Source organism: Sphaeramia orbicularis, chromosome 12 (assembly GCF_902148855.1).
Source record: "Sphaeramia orbicularis chromosome 12, fSphaOr1.1, whole genome shotgun sequence".
NCBI classification, from domain to species: Eukaryota; Metazoa; Chordata; class Actinopteri; order Kurtiformes; family Apogonidae; genus Sphaeramia; species Sphaeramia orbicularis.
In genome coordinates, this window is record NC_043968.1 from 9,331,494 (window position 1) to 9,355,636 (window position 24,143).

At 38.9% G+C, this 24,143-nt stretch overlaps 1 protein-coding gene across 3 annotated transcripts in view; it reads right to left on the bottom strand.

Moving 5' to 3' along the window:
• LOC115429962 (flocculation protein FLO11) overlaps positions 1–24,143 on the bottom strand; it is an 83,629-nt gene that overhangs the window by 50,846 nt on the left and 8,640 nt on the right. For 2 of the 3 annotated variants that reach the window (XM_030149807.1, XM_030149808.1), the window contains exons 2-3: positions 13,294–17,069; positions 10,964–11,038 (exon numbers count right to left, since the gene is read on the bottom strand). In XM_030149807.1, the coding sequence (XP_030005667.1) occupies positions 10,964–11,038; positions 13,294–16,232 (3,014 nt within the window). In that variant the 5' untranslated portion in view covers positions 16,233–17,069. The remainder of the gene's footprint in view (positions 1–10,963; positions 11,039–13,293; positions 17,070–24,143) is intronic. The other variant, XM_030149809.1, reaches the window with a different exon arrangement.

Here is a 24,143-nt window from a genome sequence, read left to right on the forward strand (position 1 = left end):
CCATTTTTTCAGTGAAAATCAGGTATTTCCCTACATTGAATTTACTGATAATGTACTTTAATCATCCTGCTGAGATAACATTTGAGGGTTATTATAACAAAAATAGAGAAAACTGAATAAAAAGTGACTTTTTCAATGAAATATATCATTAACTGAACATAAAAACAAGTGTGTCCATCCACTGTCATTGATCCAACTCCATGGGTTTTACTGGTGAATCAATGTTGTAGAAGATGACGGTGTTTCCATGGTAACTATGGAGCCTCTCAACGTCCAAACGGGTCATATCTGGTGACCATGAAAAGATGACAAACTATATTTAACGCCAATTATTTACACATATTGATAGGATTGGTGGATCAACAGGTTTTAAATTTTTTTTTTTTTTTTTATCAGTGAATGATTTTGGTTGCCGGTGGATGTTTGGGTCTTTATGGGTTAATGGAGAGATGTCTCCAGGTTTCCTTTAACACTATTATTACTTTTTAAAATCTTTTAAAGCCTCTGCAGTTAATTTTTAATTGCGGATGAATATTTTACAGCACACCAGAGTTAGGCATTTGTTTAAAAAAAAAAGAAAAAAGAAAAAAAAGGAAGGACGAGGTATTAAGTGACTGAGGGACACATGGTGAGACTAAAAAATTGGAGATAGTGAGATGTTGAAGACTTGCCCCAGTTTCCTCCCCTACATCTGGTCTCTAGAGCCTCTTCTGCTCCACAAACTTCCTCTCTGGTCTATTGCAATTGAAGGACAGCGTGCGAGGATCCCGTCCTGTCATGCAATGTCGTGTCAGTGTGGATGTGCGTCAGAAAGCACTGACTCATGATGGGTGTGTGGTGAAAATGGCGAGTGACGAGCTGTTACTGTGGGCTCTGTCAAGAAATGTTCCTCTCAAACTTTCCCTGTAGATCGCCGTGAATCTATCCTTCGTCCTTTCACCCTTCCACCACCACCACGGCCTGCACGCACACGAGAAGAGATTGACAAGTGCTTAAAGCAGGGGTCTCAAACATGCGGCCAAATGCGGTTCCAATCCGGCCCCTGGGATGAATTTGCAAAGTGTAAAAATTCCACAGTCACGGCTGTCGAACTCATAATAGCATCATAGCATAACAGCGTAATAACCTACAAAAAAAAAAAAAAAAAAAAAAAAAAAAAATGACTCCATATTTCCTTCTTGGTTTGATGTGAAAAAAAAAACAATATTACATTATGCCGATAAATAATCACAACTTCAAATTTTTGCAAAAAATAACTTTAAATTCTGAAAATATTTACATTTACAAACTATTCTGTTACAATAAAATGTGAATAACCTGAACAAATATGAACAACCTGAAATGTCTAAAGCAGGGGTCTCAAACATGCGTCCCGGGGGCCAAATGCAGCCCTCTAAAGGTTCCAGTGCGGCCCACGGGATGAATTTACAAAGTGGAAAAATTCGAGTCAAGGCTGTGGAACTCATTTTAGTTCAGGTTCCACACACAGACCGATATGATCTACAGTCAAATAATAACATAATAACTTACAAGAAATAATGACTCCATATTTTCTTCTTGGTTTGATGTGAAAAAATAAAAGTACATAATGTCTATAAATAATGATAACCTCAAATTTTTGTCTTTGTTTTAGTGCAAAAAATAACATTAAATTATGAAAATATTTACATTTACAAACTATCCTGTAAGAATAAAATGTGAATAACCTGAACAAATATGAACAACCGGAAATGTCAAAAGAAAATTAAGCCCAATTTTATGTATTTTCTGCCTATTCCTCAGTGTTTAGTGTCTTTGTAGATCTGATCCATAATGCACATGGACAAATGATAAGTTAAAAGCATAATATTGTTAAAATTGCACTTATTTTTCTAAAGAAATTTCAGTTTTTTCAGGTTCTTCACATCTATTTTCATAATTTAATGGGGTTTTTTGCACTAAGACAAAGACAAAAATTTGGAGTTGTGATTATTTATAGGTTATTCTCTTATTATTTTACTGGTTCGGCCCACTGGAGGTTAAATTGGGCTGAATGTGGAACCTGAAAGAAAATGTGTTTGACACCCCTGGTCTAAAGAAAGTTAAGCACAATTTTAACAGTTTGCCTGTTACTAAATGTTTAGTGTCTTTGTAGATCTGATCCATAATGCATGTGTATAAATGTTAAGTTGAGGCAGAATATTGTTAAAATTGCACTTATGTTTCTTAAGAAATTTCAGTTTTTTCAGGTTATTCACACCTTTTTTGTTTGGACAGTTTATAAAAGTAAGTATTTTCGTAATTTATGGGGGTTTTTTAGCACTAAAACAAAGACAGAAATTTGGAGTTGTCATTATTATTATAACTAGGTTATTATGTTATTATTTTACTGGTTCGGCCCACTTGAGATTAAATTGGGCCGAATGTGGCCCCTGAAAGAAAATGAGTTTGCACTGTAAACCCAGACTTTGCATTTACTAAAATGCTTTAATTACAATGTACTTAAATGATGTAAGTTTTATTCCATTACTATAAAATGTTCAGTATATTCTACTATAATGGATGCTCTGCGTCCGGCACGTCTTTGTCCGACGCGTGTCCCGATGTTGCAGCATGGGAGGACGTATGGGTGCAATGGTGCTGTTGTGCCACAGGAGGGCGCTATCATACAATGGCACCACAGGCACAATGCCGCTAGTTCTACTAACTAGTAGACATAGTCAAAAGTACGAAAAAGTTTCAGTTGAATGGATTTAAATCACTCAGTTTTAGTCCTGACCACACCTTTTTATCTGTGCATTGCATTGTGGGTGTTGAGCATGTTGTTGTAAATGTGTTCTTCTTCTGTGCAGGGGTTCAGTGGGGTTGTGCTGTTAGTGTTCATTCGGACTGAATGTGTGTATGTCAGTGTTTATTGTCCTTTTTGTGTTTGTCTTTGTATTTTTGTAGAGCTGTACCATGAGTCAGAACCAGAGGAAGAACTATGGATTTACTGTTTATCTATGATTGTTATAATGACACGTAAATCTTTACACCTTGCCCAATAATAGCACTTCCTGTCCTGGCAAATTACACTGAGCTAACTTCCTGTCTAACTTCCATCCACACTATAATATATAAATTTCAATAATTTTACAAAGCCATTTATATTGCAAAAGATTTTAATTTAAATATACTTGGAATTGAGTCCAATGAACTGATGATATTAAGTCTAATGATTATACAAAGCAATTGACATTGCAACAAATTTTAAGTTAAATTAACTTGGCATTTAGTGTGTTGTACACTGTAAAAAAAAATCTGTAATTTAACAGAAGTTTCACTGTTTATTTTACAGATTTTTTCCTGTATTTTTAAGATATAGGAAAATATCAATGAAATGACAAAAATAGACTGTGATTTTACACGTCAAATGTAAAATAACACGAAAAAACTGTAACTGTGAATAACCAAAAAAAATTCAATTTTTCAAAAGAATTTTTTTCTTTTTTCACAGAAAAATACAGTTAAAATACATTTGCAAATGTATCATAATTTCACAAATATTTCTTTTCTATTTACAAGATTAAACTGTTAATTTAAAGTTTAATACCGTAAAAAAAAACTAAAATGAGATAAAATTACTGACAATTAACCGTAAAAGAAGTATTTGTTCTGTAAGACAGACTTGTTTGTTAATTGACAAATATCTTGTGTAATTACGGGAGGTTTCACAACAAAAATGTTGAATAAATGTATTTTTGTGAATGTATAACATGTATAAGCACTGATAAACTGTCCAAATACAGTTTTTATCTGTGGATTGGACAACTGAGTCTCATTGAAAATTATTTATATATATATTTATAGGTAATTTGATTGTTTTAATACATGTACATATTCTTTATTAAACATTGAAAAGTAAAAAAAAAAAAGAAAAAAAAAAGAAAAATCTCATGTAAAGTTAGGGCAAAAAACTGTATCTTAATTCTGGAAAATTACCATATTTTTATGAGATGGTTATTTTCTGTTATCTAACAGTATTTTTTCGGCATCCCTGCTGCCGGAATAATACCTTCTTTTTTTTTTTTTTACGTTTTTTTTTTTTTTAACGGTGTACTAAAATAGTAATTCCATTCAAATCAAGCATTTAAGTTTAATACACTCAAGTTTTCATTACTCATTATTTAAATTTTTTAAGGCAATAGGTTACCTCAGATTTTTAAAGTAAACTCAACTTATCTGATCTTACAGTGTGAGACCCCTGGTTTAAAGAGTCAGCTCAGGCTGTAAATAAGAGGAGGAGGGTGAAAAACAAAAGAAGTTCAGTGCCAAACCAGGCCACGGAATCAAACGAGCGTGAGTGGCATCTCTACGGACAACAGTCAGCTATAGCGAGAAAAGAGTGAAATACCAAGAATGCTTCCTCAGCAAACCCTTTTCTCAATTATCTGCTGTTCAGCAAAGGCGATGACGGATTGTCTTTAAGAAAAAAAAAAAAAAAGACTCTTAGTGGGCTCATAGTTTAACTGAAAACGTACGGTCCAGAGAGTCATTAATCCATCTTTAGAGTTGCAGCCCATCAAGCTCCTCCAGTGAAATGCGTGATCGAGCAATAGACAGAGCAGTGGCAGAGATAAAGCAGCCAGTACAGATCTGATTAGGGTTTCCGTCTGCGCACACTCCACGGGGATTAAGCACAGTTCCTTGTTAGACCTCCTCGCTTTGTTCCATACAGCTCATACGCCATTAGTGAAAAGAATAAAAGAGGGGGCGGGAGGGGTAAATCACAACTTCACTGGCTAATTAACACTTCTGCACAGCCACACAATCAGATACTCATATTAAGATGCAAATAATGGTGCAGGATAAATAACATTAGATACATCATGCATTATTCTTGCTGTAACATGAAAGCCACGCAGATGAAGTCCTTATTTGTGAGTCATGGCTGGGTACAAAACGTTCAATATGTTTCATTCTGTAGTCACTAGTATCTATATTTGCATGATTAAAGTGTCATTAGCATTTTTATATAAGCTTTGTCCTAAAACATGTTCTGAGGAACTGTGTGTACACAAACATACCTCACAACAGCTTTGAACATATGTTTATTATTATCATTATTGTTATTATTATTATTACTAATGAATGAATGAATGGTTTATTTTTGGTTTGTAGAGTAATCCCTGCGCACAGTACAACAACCACAATAATTATTATTTTCAATGATAATGATGATTATGATGATGATGATGATGATGATTATTATTATTATTATTATTATTATTATTATTATTATTATTATTATTATTAAGAGGAAGAAGAAGAAGAAGTACCACGCTGACCTGTGGGGATCCGTGGGTATTAGATGTGGTAGTTTTTATGCTGTTGTGTATTCGTGCATGCTGTACCGCATTTGTCCAGCAGTCACCGCCAAAGCATTCTGGGCATAGCAACACCACTGTAAGGCTATTGTATTCAAAAATTACTAATATCTCCCAAAATATTGATCCTATCAACTTGCCGTTTTTGCCTGTCTGTTCCTTGACCAAAAATCCAGAAGTATACCAAACTGTGGCAGTCAGCTCTTCCCAGATTTTGTGTGATTCCTGAGACACACACACACATGCACGCACACAGAGGCCAACTGGCTTTTATAATAATAATAATAATAATAATAATAATAATAATAATAACTGGAAAAGCACTCAGACAGCGCAGACCTGTGCCAAGGCAGAACAGCCCGAAATAAAGAGAGATACAGAGGAAGGGGGGAAACAAAGCGGGCTCAGGGGTGCATGACTTAAGTCTGTTGTTGCTTTTCACCTCGTTAAATGTAAGAAATAGAGGCTGAGGGTGCGCACCTTAATAAATCTCTTCCAACTGTGTTTAGCGATCAGACCTGGAGCAGTGTTTGTGCGATGAGTGGTCAGACTTAAAGTGCTGGATCCGGCTGTGCTGTCACTAAGGCTACGTTCAGGCTGCAGATCTAAATGCACAATGCAGATTTTTTTTTGGTGAAATCAGATTTTTGTGTGTGTGTGTGTGTGCTCGTTCATATTACACATTAAATGCGATTTCTATCAGTTTTGAGTCTGAACTGAAAGTGACCCACATGCGCAAAAGAGGTCCTGACGTAATACGTGACCAGGCAGGTATGCACTGTGTTTACGGAAGTACATGCCCCCCCCCCAATCGCCACCAAAATTGTATAATTTGTTCCATGTGCAAGTATCAACATTTCCTGACAATTTCATCCAAATCCGTCAATAACTGTTTGAGTTATCTTGCTAACAGACAAACAGACAAACCCAGATGAAAACATAACCTCTGCCATTCCTTGGTGGAGGTAACTATAATAATAATAATAATAATAATAATAATAATAATAATAATAATAATAATAATACAATCTGTGTCTGTTTGTTCAGTCACTCTGTACCCTTAATTATCTGACAAAACAGAACCACAGTGCTTCAGTTTCAGCTTCACAGTTCGTCATGTCTTTTATGGATCGTGATTGTCTCTGTCAACTCACCATATATTTTTTATTTGTAAGTTGTTGTTTTTTTCAATTACTAGAAATTTCAGTTGACCCCATGTGAATTCCAGGTGACCTCATGTGGGGTCCTGACCCCAAGGTTGAAAAACACTAGGTTAAATATATAAAAAAATAATCTCTCTGTGTAATTTTGTCCAGCACTTCTCCTACGTTTCTGTACAAACTGTACAGATGTTCATTCTGATGTAAAGCATAAAGTGTCACAGTGATCTGTCTAATTATGCTTTAATGGAAACTTCTGGCAAAACAGTTGTTTGGTTTAAAAAAAAATCTAAATTATTTACATTTTTAAAACTAAATATAAGTCTGAGCTTTTCATGCAGTGTGATTTTGTGTTGTGTGCTGAACTGTGCTTTTATTTATTTATGTATTTATTTTTAGGACTTAAAGTTCCTCAAGAAGCTTTTTAATTGATGGAATCTGTCCTGTCAGGTTTTATGGCTTTTCTATCACTCACTCTTTTTTCCAGGCTTCACTTTATCTTTTTTTCCACCAAGACCTTTTCTCTAATGCTGCCAAATTCTCTTTTTTCGACTCAACTCAACTTGAGCCTCTAAGAAAAGAAAATCTCCTCTTTTTTCAAACCAGAGAAATCCTCTTGTCACACATGAAAGAAGGATGTAGACTTGACAGGTGATTGACCGATAAGTCCACATCTGGCCTTAAAACATTTGCAAAGAATGTTGAGAGTGTCATAAAAATGCATTTAAAAAAAAAAAAAAAAAGCATAAAAGTGAGTTTGATATTTTCAAAAGGCCACAGAGGAGCTGAAAACATTGTGATGTAACGAAGCAGAAGGATAACCTATCTTCAGTCACATTTCCTTTCTCAGCACATCTGTATTTTTTATTCCCTTTCTTGAAGATGAGGCGCTAACTCTGCTTCATACTGACATTCCTGAGCAGTAACCCTCACCATAATATTCTAATCTTTCAAGACGACTCCGTATTTAGTTTCTGAATGAATCATTTTCTTTATGGGACTCTTCTCCCACAGCTCTCGCTCTCTCTTGTTCCATTTCTAAATCTCAGATCTTTTTCTCAGATCTTTTTTTTTTCCCCCTCTTCCTTTCACTCTTTTATCTTCAACTGTCTTTCTTCTTGTTCTCCTCCGATGCCTTATTTTTCCTCTTCTTTCCAGAGGTTCATATAGGCACTAAAAATAAATTACTACCAAAAACAAGATTAGGATAATAGTTTAATCAATTCACCAGTGGCTTACAGTAAGTCAACGTTAGCAATAATGTAATTTGCCTTATAATCCATACAACATCTAGGAAGGGTTGTAGGAGCAGGAAACATCTCATTAGCTCTACAAAATGATAAATAATAATTAAGTGAGGAGGTGAGTCAGATGAAGGTGTCATCGCATTTCCCAGCTCCGCTTTACCATTTACAGAGTGATGATGAATCTCAGCCTGTTAATTAGGTTATGCTTTCTCAGATTTGTGACATAATTTAAATAACATAACCCCTCTAAGGTGTTTACAAGAAAGTTTTAATAATCAGAGCGCTGCCTTAATCCAGTCTTAATCAAATTACATTTATGCAAGCAAGCACTCTGAATGTCATCCCTCTCCTCTCTCCACTGTTTTATTTTTTCTCCCTCAGCCAGATTTGCTTTTTTTTAGTCTAATAATCCTCATTTTTGTGATATTGACATTTTACAACTAAGATACAGGGATTTCAATTTCATAGTAATCCACACTTTTCTTTTTGCTGCTCCTCGCCCTCCTGTATAGTGTGAAATCCTGTTTGCTAATTGATTGATTTCAATTCAAATCTCAGCGAAGAATGATTATGCAGTAAGTGTGTACGCATGCTTATGTATTTGACACAGTGCGCCTGTGTGCATCTGTGTGCATGCAAGAGATAAGGAGAGTCGAAAAATGAGAGATAGAAAGGAGGAAGGGGGGAAACAAAGCGGGCTCAGGGGTGCATGACTTAAGTCTGTTGTTGCTTTTCACCTCGTTAAATGTAAGAAATAGAGGCTGAGGGCGCACATCTTAATAAATCTCTTCCAACTGTGTTTAGCAATCAGACCTGGAGCAGTGTTTGTGCGATGAGTGGTCAGACTTAAAGTGCTGGATCCGGCTGTGCTGTCACTAAGGCTACGTTCAGGCAGCAGATCTAAATGCACAATGCAGATTTTTTTTGGTGAAGTCTGATTTTTTTGTGTGCTCCCTCATGTTACACATTAAATGCGAACTTCTATCAGTTTTGAGTCTGAACTGAATGCGACCCTGAAGTGACCCGCATGCGTAAAAGAGGCCCTGATGTAATACGTGACCACGCAGGCATGCACTGTGTTTATGGAAGTACATGAGTTTTCCCGCAGCTCCTCCTCCTGGGACGCAGAATAATAATAATAACTAGAAAAGCAGAGGAGCACAGACCTCCACCAAGGCACATCAGCCCCCCCCCACCGCCCTGATTGCCACCAAACTTTAATCATTTGTTACTTGTGCCAGTATCAACATTTCCCGAAATTTTCATCAAAATCCTTCCAGAACTTTTTGAGTTATCTTGCTAACAGACAAACAAACAAACAAACAAACAAACAGACAAATAAACAAACCCCAATGAAAACATAACCTCCTCGGCAGAGGCAAAAATAAATAAATAAATAAATAAATAAAATAAAATAAAATAATAATAATAATAATAATAGAGCACAGACCTCCGCCAAAGCAGATCAGTGCCCACCCCCCCTGATCACCACCAAAATTGAATCATTTGTTCCTTGCGCCAGAATCATCATTTCCTGAAAATTTCATTCAAATCCGTCCATAACTTTTTGAGTTGTCTTGCACACAGACAGACAGACAGACAGACCAACACCGGCAAAAACATAACCTCCTTGGCGGAAGTAATAACAATAATAATAATAATAATAACAATAAATTGTAATTATGAAGCACTTTTCATTCGGCGGAATCTCAAAGTGCTACAGACAGAAGACAGTCCAATAAAAAAACTAGAAAAGCCCTCAGATAGCGCAGACCTCCGCCAAGGCAGATCAGTCCCCCCCCCTCCATCACCACCAAAATTGAATCATTTGTTCCTTGTGCCAGAATCATCATTTCCTGAAAATTTCATGAAAATCTGTCCATAACCTTTTGAGTTATCTTGCTAACAGTTAAACAGACAGACAGACAAACCCCATTGAAAACATAACCTCTGCTGTTACACTTTGGCGGACGTAAGTAAAATACCGTATATCAGGAATAAAAGACTTAGCAAATAAAACAGCGCATCATGGTGGGCCATAAAAAGCCTGTCTAACAGGAATGTCTTCAGTCCCTTTTTGAATGAGTCCATTGACTGAGGAGCTCTGAGGTGTTCAGGGAGGGAGTTCCAGATACGAGGGGCAGCAGAGGAGAAGGTCCGGTCTCCCACCATCCAAAGTTTAGAATGGTGACGTTTGTCGCATTTCAATGACGTAAAGATTGGATAAATGCAACCTGGCTGTTCAAGCTAAAGTCACATTGCAAAATATCAAATACATACCGGATTTAGGACCACATATGAAAGGGGCCTTGGTCGGATTCGAAAAAATCGTATTTGTGCTGTTCAAACTGTTTTTAACACAGTGGTTTCCAACCTTTTTTGGCTCGTGACCCCATTTTAACATCACAAATTTCTGGTGACCCCAGACATTCAAAACAGAGACTTTGGGGTTTTTTTTGGTAAAATTAATTTGTTTTTGATCATGTAATAGTTTGCTATACTATATTGGAAATAAACATTAATTTTAGAGGACATTTAGTCTATATAATGTATATTACTGTGGACAGAGGCAGTAAATCCAGGTGTAGATTACTGCACAAAGGGAGAATTGGATTTTTCTTGGTCAGGATCTGTACAGTCAGTCCAGCGTGGATTTACAAGGCTGACAATACCGAACAAACAAGAACTCAAACTATAAATTATGAAAGAACTGCAGCATCTGAAACTGACCACAATGAACATTTGACAGATAAACAGAACCACAGTGCTGCAGTTTCATAACCACTGTTTGTCTGCTATGGATTAGGATTGTCTCTCTCAACTCATCATATATTTTTTATTTGTTAGTTTTTAAAAAATTTTATCAATTACTTGAAATTTCAGGTGACCCCATTTAAATTCCAGACGACCCCATGTCGGATCCTGACCCCAAGGTTGAAAAACACTGCTTTAACAGATCAGATACAGGTCACATATGAGCAAAAAAATCGGATTTGGGGCCACATTTGCCTGCAGTCTGAACGTAGCCATAGAGTAGAACAGCAGTCCTACCAAGCCACAAAACTGAAATCCCAAAAGTGATGAGATTCAAAATGACAGTGTGACACACATGGTGCTCTCGGTGCTCGTATGTAAGGGAAAAAAAAAGAATTTAAAAGCAATAAATATGCAGGATTTTACATACACACTAAGACGGATACGATGACAGTACCTGTAGATGATGCAGGCGCAGTCCCTGCAGGTGCCACAGTTCTCAATGTCCTGTCCTGTCCTGTAAGAGTGTCTTCTGTTGACAAGCATAGAGATGACATATCAGGGGTAAAAGAATGATTTTTTCGCGTGCATGTGCTTGTGTGTTGATGAAGACATATTCAGGTTACTGTTTTCCTTGTTGAAGTGATTTTCTGGTACGCACACACTCCTGCACATATACCAATCTCCTCTTTGAAATCACCCCTGAATCACTTTTTAATGAACGATACCCCTTCCAACAGGCTCAGGCCGTTACGTAAACCATGAGTCACTATCTCACTTCAGGCATAAAATAATGCTTATGAGGTAAAAGTCAAGTCTGCATGCATTAGACTTAGCCTTGTTGCTGAATACTTAAGGCTGGAACATGCAAGAAATGTCACTTTATGGGACAGAAGGCTGTGCAGTCACATGTCCGGCATCTGCGTAAGTATAGTCTGGGCATTAGAGCTAACAGTATGATTTGGATTATACTGCTCAGATATCAGTCAAGCCTTTCCATGGATTCATAGACACACATCTATCCATGGAAGCTGTATCCCATCCAAGAGTTTTCCTGTCCCCACATCATGTACTATTTTGGTTGCGATAAGGCGGGAGAATTTACTAAGCAGCTTACAATGTAGGAAGCAGATTAATTAAAGACTTGATGAGAATGGTAAAGGGTTTACACTAAGAGGCACAGAGCATCTCAAATCACCAGCACGATGACAGCCAAACACCGATTCTGATCTACGTTATCCCTGCACGCTGCATACATGCATGAGGAAAGAGCTGCAAAATAGGTGCAACCGATCTTCAATCTTTGTGCGGTGTGACATGACATGAATTCTTTAGCATATCCAGCGCCGAGGCGTGCATGACTGACATATGAGACTAAACAAAAATAACTACAGATGCTTGCTCGAATTTCCATCTCACTTCCAGCATGGATTTCTTTCTGTTGTTTTAGACACTTCGCTCTCTCTTGCTGTCTCATTCTTAACAAATTTACATTGGGTTTTGTCCACACAGCTTTGTTGGCAGAGTCTTTACAATGCTTACAATGCTGGGATTGGTTATAAATAGAGGAGCTGCATCACAAAGCTTAGGCACAACAACCATCTATCTGTAATATTCACAGCACATGATGTAGGGAGGTTATTACTGCTGGGTTGTGGATATTGCCTTTTTGGAGAAGAATAATCTGCCTAAACACAACCCACTTGTATACTCCATTGCAGGAGAGAGGGGAGACAATCTTTTAGTGCAAAGCAGTGAACATGCTCTTGTGTCTGCCCCTCATTTGTTTTCATGCAGAGACAACCAGATTCTTGCTTGAGAAATTAGCTGTCGTGGAATAAAACAGCAGGCTGTTAGGCTACAAGCTGACATTTACTTCCCAGGTCTCCAAAATACCAAGCGCTTGTGCCTTGTACAGTGCCTGCATTTGGGGCCCACTCTGTGTTTTTTAATTAGTAATGGAAAATAGGCTACTGAATATCAAGGTTTAACATGGATTACCACATGGTTTTTCTCACAACAGTTGGCCCTGGGCTGAGAGCCCCCTTTAGCCTTGGGTTTACAGCTCTATTAGCCTGAGGCCTCCAGTCATTTCACATTCAGAACTTCAAATGTGGAATAGCTCTCTTTTGGCCTACGGCTTTTGCAGTGCACAAAAACCCAGGCAAACCCGTCTCAAAACCCTTCACTTTAACTTGGGCAATGAAACATTTCATAGCAACACTGACACTATTGTTGAACAACACCTGAAACAGGAGTTGCAAAGAAGAACTGGGTCACCCTTTGGAAATCTTTGGTACATTCTGGAATAATTATTTGTTGTTTTGACTATATTTAAGTATGTCAAAGAAGGATTTTGGTGAACCTGATAGTTTACAGTAGTGTAAGTTACTTCACTCAATGTAACAAGATGACTTGAGCGAATCACGGTGAATCGATGAATATTTTTGCAGCGTTAAGTGCACGGCCAATTTGTATAATTTTTTGTGTGTCATGTAATATTCTACCTCTACACAGGGATTGTGTTAAATCATGTCAGGACTTTGGTTTACAAATTTTTGCTGTGAAAAACTAAATATGAAAATTGGTTTGCCTCTGGCTTTGGAAACAAATGATTAAGTATCAGTTGCTGTTACCTAATTTATGTGACTGCCTGTGTCTTAAGGTAAGTTACTGATGTAAAAATACAGAAGGTACAATTTAAAGATTAGACCTGGTAAATAACTTTTGGGTTAAGAATCAGTGTGCAGGAGTTAACTGCCCCACCAAAATGAAATATTGCCTCACCCATCCCGCACCGCCTCCTTCTTCTCAAGGTCTTGAATGACATCCAGCAGGACCTTAATGGTGTTCTGGCTGGTCTCCAAGACCCCCTCTAGACTGTGGAGCTGGTTTTGCAGGCTACGAATGTCATGAAGGGGTCCATTGGGACTCAGCAGCTTTTCTGTCACCTTGGACGGGTCCAATTTGCACCTGGCTCCTGACACCAACCCTCCTAGAATTTCCTGGACCTGTCTCAGTGTGTCAGCCTGGGCAGCAGTCAGAGGCCCAGCGGTAGGCCGTTCCCCAGAACCAGAGCATCCCCAAGCTCCAGAGCAACCCTGCTGGCTTGGAGGAAGAGGGTGTTGACTGTTGGGAGTACCGGGCCTGGCACTGGCTCCTGAGCAGAGCATTTTGTGAAGGACCCCTAGCTGAGCCTGGGCTGAGCTGAGACAGCTGGGCTTAAAACAGGCCTTGGCAGGGGAGGAGGAGGCCTGCTTCTCTCCCTTCATCACAGCAATAGGCGGGGTTTGAGCTCTGTGCTTCAGAGAGCTGGCTCTCTCACAGAGCTTGGGTGAGTCTTTACATTTTTTATCCTCCTTTTTTTCCTTCTCCGTGTCTTTATCTTTCTCGTTGGCTTTGCTGTCTGCCCTGAGCATGGGTGTTCGATTTGCAGGACCTGATGTTTCAGTTCCCTTTTTACGTGGGGTGTAGGGTGGAGGTGGTGGGGGAGGAGGTGGAAGTCGAATGCCCCTCTTATCCTGAGCATTGTGGGGGGCCTGAGAGGGGGGAGTGTATGGTGGCGCTGCACGAAATGTGGAAGAGTACAGAGGAACGGTTTTAGTTGGTGTTGCACACTGCTGCACATTTGGAAGATTTGATGTGTAAGTCTTCACCAGTGGAGGTGGAGAAGTGCAAGATTTGAGTCTGGGGACTGGAGATGAGAAGGGGGTTATCCCTGTGCTGACAGCAGAGGTATTTTGCAAAGCCTGACATGGGATGTTACAATGTGAAACAGTTTGTATAAGAGTGGTATAAGAAGGTGATGTATTGTTTGTGGGAGGACCATTTGGACCAACAGGATGTGTGGTAGTGTAGTATGATATGGAGGTGCATGACAGGGCAGTTTGAGTTACAAATGTACAAGGTGTTAGATTTGTAGGAGGTGTTGAGTTTGATGTAATGTGTGGTGGTTCATGTGTTAAGTTCACAAGAGTGGTTAAATGTCTGGTAGTATCATTAGAAGTTAAAGGTGGGGTAGGGGTAGAACAGGTTAGGGGAGTGGGTGACACTATGTTTGAAACAGGTGAGGTGCAGTTTTGAGTTGGACATGGTGGTGTTGTAGAGGAAGGAGTAGAGAGGACAACAGCAGTGCTGGGGGTTGTTGGTGGTGACACAACAGTATAATAGGGAATAGACTGTTGGACAATGACAGGAGCAGAAGTAGAGCAAGGAACAGGCAGTGCTATGTGTGGAGGTGGAGTGGTACAGGTTGGCTTGCCTGGAGGGGAGGAAGGTGGGTTTGCGCAGTGTTCAGGGGATTGTGTTGGTGCACTTATAGGAGAAGTACAGTAAGGCACAGTAGTTATTTCAGTTGTTGAAGGGGCTTGAGCATCCCCAGTTGGTGATCCAGGGCGCTCAGATTGAATTGGCATTGACTTGGATGCTGTGGTCAGAGGCGGGGAAGCACAGGGTCGGCAAGTTTGTGTCTGGGTATTGCAAGGTTGAAGAGCTGGAGGAGAGTGACAAGAAGAGTCTGTTTGTACTTGAGTAGTACACTGCTCAGCATTTGGAGGTAGGGCGGGGTTAGAGTTGGGGATTTGGGTTTTATTTGTGCGTGGTTTGTCACTCAAAGGTGAAGACTGAGTCTGACTTTCAGTTTGACTTTGGGTGGTGCAGTATTTTGTATCTGGATTTGCTGAAGGACTCTCCGTTTGAACTTGAGTGGTACATAGTTTGGTACTTGAGGGTGGTGGAGATAGACGGGGGCTTTCAGTCTGCGTAGGAGTAGTGCAGTAGTGCACCTCCTTTCCAGGATCACTTGTTGCTCGGTTCAGGCGTTTTCTCCTCCTTATCACTGAGGGAGTGCTGCTTCCCTGGCGCTTCGGACCATCTCTGCAGGATACAGAAGAATAGTGGCATGGCTCAGTGTTGTGGAGTACTGATGGGGGACAGCTGTGCCTTGAATTCTTTACAACAGTAACAGCTGATTTAACATCTGTCCTGGATTTAGACTTCCATTCCACCACAGATCGGTCCCCAGACCCCGTAGGACTATGATCCTTAGGCCCAGGCACGTGATTGTGCATAAGATACTCATCTTGGGAGTCATGCTCATCATCCCCATCAACACCAACTGAATCTCCAAGGCTCTGGCTACGTGTGTGAGTGGAGGAGATGGACTTTTTTAAACATGGGGAGGTCTGAATGGCTGTGCTGGTGCTGGTACTGGACCTTCGTGTCATTGGCAAAGTCAGGGAGTTACTCTGCGGTGGTGCCCAGCATCGACGTGTAGGACCAGGCGTTAATGGGTGGGGAGGGGCTCTGGCTAAGAAAGCAGCCACCACCTCTATAGTACTGGCCATGTCCCCACGCACGGCACCCACCACAGAGGTCTGGCCAGGTAGACTGTTAGTCCGTGGTCCGTCCCTGTCAGTCCACGGCTCAGGCGTCCTGCTGCCATGTTTACGAAGAGGATGTGGGCTGTCACAGTCTGTGGCAGGCCTCTGATGGCTATTGTTTTCTCCGGTTCCACTGTTGCCACTGCTGCTGCTGCCATCCTCCAGGTCCTTGAAACGGACCTGGTGGGTGCGGTTACGGCGTCGCTTGAGGCGGCTTTCAATGTCGGGGGAGTCTCGGTTGAGCAGCACAGAGCGCACAGTCATAGTTCCTGGAAGCTTGTCCGCCAAGGTGCTCTTGCCATTGGTTTGGCCTGTGAGCACGTGATTGGGCTCTTTGCTCACCATTTCTCTTGTGTTTCTTGCTCCCCCAACATCCACAGGCTCTGCAGGCAGTTGTATATTGTGAAGGCCTATTTGTGTTAGTGTGTCAACAAGAACGCTGACCTCTCATTCATGTATTTATTATAACAGTGAGAGATCTGCACAGTTGATTGACTGAGTTCCAGTTTCATGACAACACAAACTTGGGAAATAGCTGTCTCTGGACAGCACTGGATTTTGTGCAGCAGTGCAGGTTATCTTCTATCTATTCACCAAGGACTTCCTCTGCAAATAAGATTGTCCTTAAGAAAGGATGGATTACCATATTCACAGTTCAAGGCGTAGTAATATTGAGCACAGCAAGAAAAAATAAAACACGAATCACTCTGATGAAGGCTAAACCAAAAAGCCATAAAGATTTCTGCTCTCATACAAAAATAATCGCAGCATCAAATACCGTTTTAAATACGTTTGTGAGAGGTGTCCATATTGTTGTGCACTTTTGCTCCTTATTTCCATTTTTTTATAATTATCCAAAGAGATGAACTGATGATGGAGTCTTCTCGATCACCTGCATGTAAGCAGGAAGGAAGGGAATGCAGCCTTTCCATCCTTTCTGTATTCACCACATTGGCTTGTCTACTTGGCAGCCACTTCTTCTCCAACTGCATTGTCCCCTGGGCCCTCAGCACATTGGATGGCCAATGTATGGGATGGGCCTACATGGTTCCCCATTCTGGTCATTCAACTTTTTTTTCCCTCTCACTTCCTTCCTTCCTTCCAATTGATTTTATCGCTCACGCTTTCTTTTGTCAGGCCTCTTCTCAGTGACTCATTCTCTCATGGCTTCAGACAGGGTTCCTAAAGACAGCAGAGAGACAAAGAGAGAGAAGAGGAAGAAGAAGAGACTGTAATTGTTACTATAATATTGCTTTTCCATTTAAATACAATGCGCTTGGTCCTCATGATAATGAAGAAGATATAAGGTAGACAGTTATTTTAAAAATGCATGAGTGCAGGGTCAACGCAGAATGGAAAAAGGAGACGTCAAATCAGGAAAAGTAATGAAAAATAAAAAAGAGCAGGAAAAGGGGCTGAATATATCATCAGCAATAGAGAAATAGCGACAAAAAACAAGTGGATGATAGTGAGTGATAATTAAGGCCTATTCACATTGCCAGAAGGGGACACATATTTGTCTGACATTTCTTTCTTGTCTGAAGTGTCTCTATTATACATATATTCAGGTAATACCAACATTAAAATTAAAAGCATTCAAAGCAGCAGCTGAATTCATGCTGGTATTCAGTATTATTCCTGCCCTTATTCCTCATAGGAGTATGCCTTACAGATTTTTCTTTTCCTGCTATTTTAACAGTCTGTGGCCCTGTTAACGGTGCTTGATGATCTGCCATGGTGACATCCTTTCTGATTCATCTGGTCACTGTGTGACAGTCTGTCCGCCATGCTGTAGTTAGTAGTATGTTCTCGTCAAACTGATTCCCTGCTCTGTTTTTGACGATCTACGGCCTTTATATATATATATGTATATATCACTTCTATTTCCTGTCTGTGCCACTGGCAGTCAGGCGTGATGCTGTCGTTTGCCTTACACGATCTATGAATCTGTGCCTTGTTATTTCCTCATGATGGCCTCCGACACTGACAGGCCTGGGCTAATTTTGTGTGTGTGTGTGTGTGTGGTGTGTGTGTGTGTGTGTGTGTGTGTGTGTGTGTGTGTGTGCGTGTGTGTGTGTGTGTGTGTGTGTGTGTGAGAGTGGCCGTTACTCTGCTTCTCTTTCTACCGTGGGAGGGGTAATTAGTGACTCCTTCACAGCTCCCAGGTTATTTAGGGAGAGAGATACCCGAGGGGCTGCCACTTTTATTTACGTCCGCTGTTTTCTCTTTTTCTTTCTGTAGCTCTGAAGAGGAGGATCTTTGTCACAACCGCGCCCCACCGTCAGCCCCTTAAACAACACGGTTATTAGGATTAATTATGATTAAAGTCACTGCAGACAGAGCCTGGAGGGCAAATTTCAACCATAAACTTTCAGATATACTAATGGATTTAGAAATAATCTACGGGATTCCTGCTCATTTCCCATTCCTATCACTGCAGCGTATACAAATAAGGTGCCTCGCTGTGATTCACACTGGATACTGTATCACTTTTGATAACGGTACACAATAATAACTCAGACACACTCACTGAATCCGCCACCGCAGGGGCTAAAGACAAAAGCAAAGGTATACTGATAGCCAAGGTTATAATAGTTTTGGATTTTTCATTATAGTTTAGTTTGATTTAGTTTTGACTCTTTTTTTCTGTAATTCAGTTAGTTTTAATTTGTTTTTAGAGCAGGTTTGCTAGTTTTTATTAGTTTTCATTTTTTTCTAAATGCTTAGTTTTAGTTTAGTTTTAGTTTTATTATATCTTTTCTCTTCTTCTCCGTCGTCGTATTCAAATAAATCCCAGACAGGACTCTGCTGCTTTCTCTCAACTTTAGTCTCCATGTTTCCAGGTAGAGTGGGGACCAGAAGACGACTGGAAACCACAAGTGACAGACTGTCAAGTGTCGTATGGTGCCGCTAGCTAAAATTGCTAGAGCAAAATAAATCAATTTTGTATCAATCCGACATTGACAAAGATGAAAACGTATGCATAATTTTTATACGTTTTAGTAGGGCTGTGTATCGGCAAGAATCTGGCGATATGATACAAATCACAATACTAGAATCACAATACAATATATCACGATATATCACGATACTGTTAAAAAGGCTTTTTTTTTTTTTTTTTAACAATTTTTTCCTGGAAGAATTGAATTACAACAAAAATATGCACAAATACTAAACACATTTTTATTTGATCCCAACAGGATCTAAAGTTGTATCACAAAATGTTCTTGTGTTCAAACTTAAATTATGTTTTACAAACATTACAGTTTAAGATCCTGTTCAAATGTTCATATTCTATTAGTTCAGAACTGACATCATATTATTTTTGTGCGATCCCAACAAAGGAGCAAACATGTGCCTCTCAGATAGCAAAAAGTGCTTTTAGGATGATTCAAATTTCATTATATTAATAAGACAGTGTTTAATTATATTAAATAAGACAAAAAACAATAAAAAACAAAAAAACAAAAATGAACCTCCACAATATCTGCATTTGAATGAATACCTAAAAATATCAATACAGTACTTTTTAATATCGATACAATATCGTGAAATGAAATATCGCGATATATTGCAGGACCAATATTTTCTAACAACCCTACTTTTAAGTTAGTTTTGTAAGCACACAATACAGTTTCAGTTAGTTATCATTTTTTTCTTTTAATTATAGTTTTTATTTATTTCAGTTAACGAAAATGTTTTTTCAATTCTAGTTTTCGTCATTTTCTTAGTTTTCGTTAGCGATAATAACCTTGTTGATAGCAGCAGTTAATCGTGACCTGCTTTGATCTCTATTGTCCATTTGACCTTGACGGTGATTTTCCCTTTGAAATCTCCCCAGACAGAATGTTTCCACCTCTCTTCCTGTTTTTCATTTCAGTAATATCCCATAGCCCTGCGCTCATCAGTCCTCCTGCCCATCTCCAGTGAAAAGCACCACTTTCAACCTTCACCCTGACAGATTTCCCTCCACCCATCGTAGGACCATTACCTTTACTCATTCTGTGAGGTGTCCTCCTGATCCTATCCTCCGTCTTTCATCTTGTGCTTTTTTTCTTTTTTTACTTTTCACCTCTGTCATTTTCCACCTTCCTCCACCAACGCTGCTGGCTTCCCTGCAATTTCTCCTGCTTCTTCTTCTTTTTTTTCTGTCCTACATCCCTTTTCTGTCCATGCTTCCTCCCACTAAGTCTGCAAACTACCGTCAGATCAAAATTTACACAGACAGTTTAATAAGTCAAGACCCCCTTAATGCTGCATGAGCTTCCGCCTATGGCTGAGGCCAGCCCTTTTCCACATGTGACATTTTCATGTTGAGCTTTATTGGCAGACAAGAGATAAATCACTAGGCGGGAGGAGGAAGGTGTGCGACTGCATAATGCCAGCAAGGGTCATAACTCTTTGTGGTTATTATTTAAGATTTACAACAGCTGCCTTGCTATAGCTGCCTACCTCTTGGAGAAAGCTGTGAATCTACACTCTAAGAAATAAAACGTTGGAATTTGTTGGATTTAGTTAAAAATGTTATGTAACTTATTCCACGAAATATGGTTATTTAAATGTAATAAGATGTTGTAGTTAATTGCAAAAACAATGTACTAATAAATCCAAAGTAATTGTGTCAATAAACCCAAAGGAAGGTGTCGCTTTAATGCTACAACTCAAGAATTACATTTCCTAATCAACAGTATTAGTTTGGATTTACACACATTTTGTTGTAAATTTAGTGATGGAAGTCCGATTCTTTTAACCAACTCGATTCTTTCGGTTCGTTCGTCTGTTGCGAATCAATTCCGAATCAATTCATTAATTAAAAAAAACATCCTGCATCAGTTCAGAATCGATTCGCAACAGACGAATGAACCGAAAGAATTGAGTTGGTTAAAAGAATCGGACTTCCCATCACTAAATTTACAACAAAATGTGTGTAAATCCAAACTAATACTGTTGATTAGAAAATGTAATTCTTGAGTCGTAGCATTAAAGCAACACCTTCCTTTGGGTTTATTGACACAATTACTTTGGATTCATTAGTAGGTTATTTTTGCAATTAACTGCAACAGCTTTTTACATTTATATAACTATATTTCGTGGAACAAGTTACATAACATTTTTAACTAAATCCAACAAATTCCCATGTTTTATTTGTTGGAGTGTAGACATCCATCCTTATTCCTGTGTGTAGCTTTCTGGCTCAGTGAATATGTATGTATGTATGTATGTATGTATGTATGTATGTATGTATGTATGTATGTAGGGATAATGCTTAGGTCACATCTGATCTCCCTGCGCTAAGCTGTTACTGACACTGAGAATCATAACTGATGTGTTAAAACCCATAAAGACTCAAATCCACCAGTGACCAAACTCATCCACTGCTATAAAAAAGGTAAATCACTGTTGATCCACTAATTCTATCAATACATGTAAATAATTGGTGTAAAATACAGTTTGTCGTCTTTTCATGGTCATCAGATATGACCCATTTGGACGTTCAGAAGCTCCGTAGTTACCATGGAAACACTGTCATCTTCTACAACAGGGGGTGTCAAAGTCATTTTAGCTCAGGGACCACATCCAGCCTGATATGATAGAAAGTGGGCCGGACCAGTAAAATAATATAAATAATAGCATAAGAACTTTTGAGTGAAAAAAGTAAAATTCCTTAATGAAAATGTTTACATCTACGAATTGTACTCGAACATCACATGAATAAATATGAACAACCTGAAAATTCTTAAGTAAAATAAGTGCAATGTTAACAATATTACGCCTTAGTTTATCATTTATACATGTGAATCACAACTTAGAGATGACAGTGGATCTACAAATGCACAAAACATTAAATAACAGGGGGAATATTATTAAAATTCTACATACTTTTCTGAAGACATTTTAGATATTCACATTTTTTGTAAAAGGCTAGTATGTAAAAGTAAATATTCTTTTGTAATGTCTCTTTTTTTTAACACTAAAACAAAGACAAAAATGTACAGTTTTCATTATTTATAGGTTATTAGGATAGTATTTTACTGATCTGATCATTTTTAGATTGAAATGACCTAAAATGATTTGAACATCCTTGATTGTTTATATCTTCAATGTAATTTTTGCATTTCACAAATTCATCCCAGGGGCCGGATTGAACCATTTGGTGGGCCAGATTTGGTCCCTGGGCCACATGTTTGACACCTGTGTTCTCCAACATTGATTCACCAGTAAAACCCATGGAGTTGGATCAATGACAGTGGATGGGCACACTGGGTTTATGTTCAGTTAATTATATATTTTACTAAAAAAACCTCACTTTTTCTCAAATTTTCTCTGTTTTAGATATAATAACCCACAAAAGTATTCTCAGCATGATGATTAAAGTGCATTATCAGTAAATTAAATATAGGAAAATACCTGATTTTCACTGAAAAAATGGCAAAATACAGAGGGTAATATTATGATAAATGAAGATAAATCACTTAAGAAAGGTTAAATATAGGGCACAGGTGTCAAACATGCGGCCCGGGGGCTAAATTCAACCTGCCAAAGGGTCCAGTCTGGCCCCTGAGATGAATTTGTGAAATGCAAAAATTACACTGAAGATATAAACAGTCAGGGATGTTCCATCTAAAGTGGATCAGACCAGTAAAAAACTATCATAGTAACCTATAAATAATGAAAAAAAGCTAATTTTTTCTTTTTGTTTTAGTGTCAAAAAAGTAACATTACACAAAAATGTTTACATTTACAGACTGGCTTTTCACAAAAAGTATGAACAACCTGAAATGTATTAAGAGAAGTATGTAGTATTTTAACAATAGTCTGCCTATTAATAAATGTTTTGTGTATTTGTAGATCCACTGTGATCTGTAAGTTGTGATTCACATGTATAAATGATAAACTGGGGTGTAATATTGTTAAAATTACACTCATTTTTCTTAAGAATTTTCAGGTTGTTCATATTTGTTCATGTTACGTTCAAGTACGGTTTGTAGATGTAAACATTTTCAGTACAGAATTTTACTTTTTTCACCCAAAAACATAGAGAAAACTTTGGAGTTGATATTATTTACAAGTTCTTATCCTATTATTTACATTATTTTACTGGTCCGCCCCACTTTATTTCATATTAGGCTGGATGTGGCCCCTGAACTAAAATGAGTTTGACACCCCTGATACAGAGGAAAATTAATTTGGGAACTGCCAAAAAAGTAGCATTGGGTCTTTATGGATTAAAACGCAAGAATCTGAGACTGTGCTCATGAAAATATTACAATCATCTGATGCGTGGAGTCTTTCAGGGATGTTTGTGAGTTGCATCCATGCCAATAACACACCTTTGGGCCTAACTGTGCCGAGGAGGTAGAAGGTGCAGCGGATTGAATTGTTATGTAAAAGCATGTCAGATCGGATTGTCTAGGCAAGCTTAAATTTGTCAGACAGGGCCGAGATGAAGAGGAGGCAGGGTAGAGGAAGAGGAAGGAGAGGAGGTAGACATGCTCGGTTATATTTAGAGATGCTATGAGACACATACACAGTAAACCGCGAGGAGTAAGAATGTGAATAAGTAGGCGCGAGAAGAGGCGGAGGCAGACAGACAGGCAGGCAGAGGTAAGGGGGGGGTGGGGTGGGGTGGGGGGGACAGGGACCGAAGCAGGAGGGAACAACCCCTGGCAGCAGAGGAAATGTCATGGTTAGGGTTCAGTGATGTGGTAAATCAGGAGCATCAGCGTGTCAAGCCATTTAAGGAGGAACTGGAGAGGAACTAAGAAAAGCTATATGATCAGTTATTGGCCCTGTGAGCATGAAGACGGCTAAGAGTTATACCTGCACTCTGTCAGAAGAATTTACAACAGTCCGCTCACACAACACATGCAAAGTGTACAAGCCTGGGTGTTCTTGTCCAAAGACTAGTGGTGTGCGATACTGCATATTTTGGTATCGATCCAATACCAAGTAAATACAGGGCCAGTATCGCCGATATCGATACTGATAGGTTTTAATAGGTAAGGTGGATGCATAATTGAATTGTTAAATCTCAAGTAATTTTCTGGTAGTAGTAGTAGTTAGGGCTGTGTATTGGCAAGAATCTGGCAATACAATACAAATCACAATACTAGAATCACGATACGATATATTACGACATATCATGATACTGTTAAAACCTGTTTAACCCTGACCATATTTTCAGGGGAAAAATGCCTAAAAAGACATACCCAAAGTAAATGAAGAATTACTTATCATACTTATAATAATAAGGTT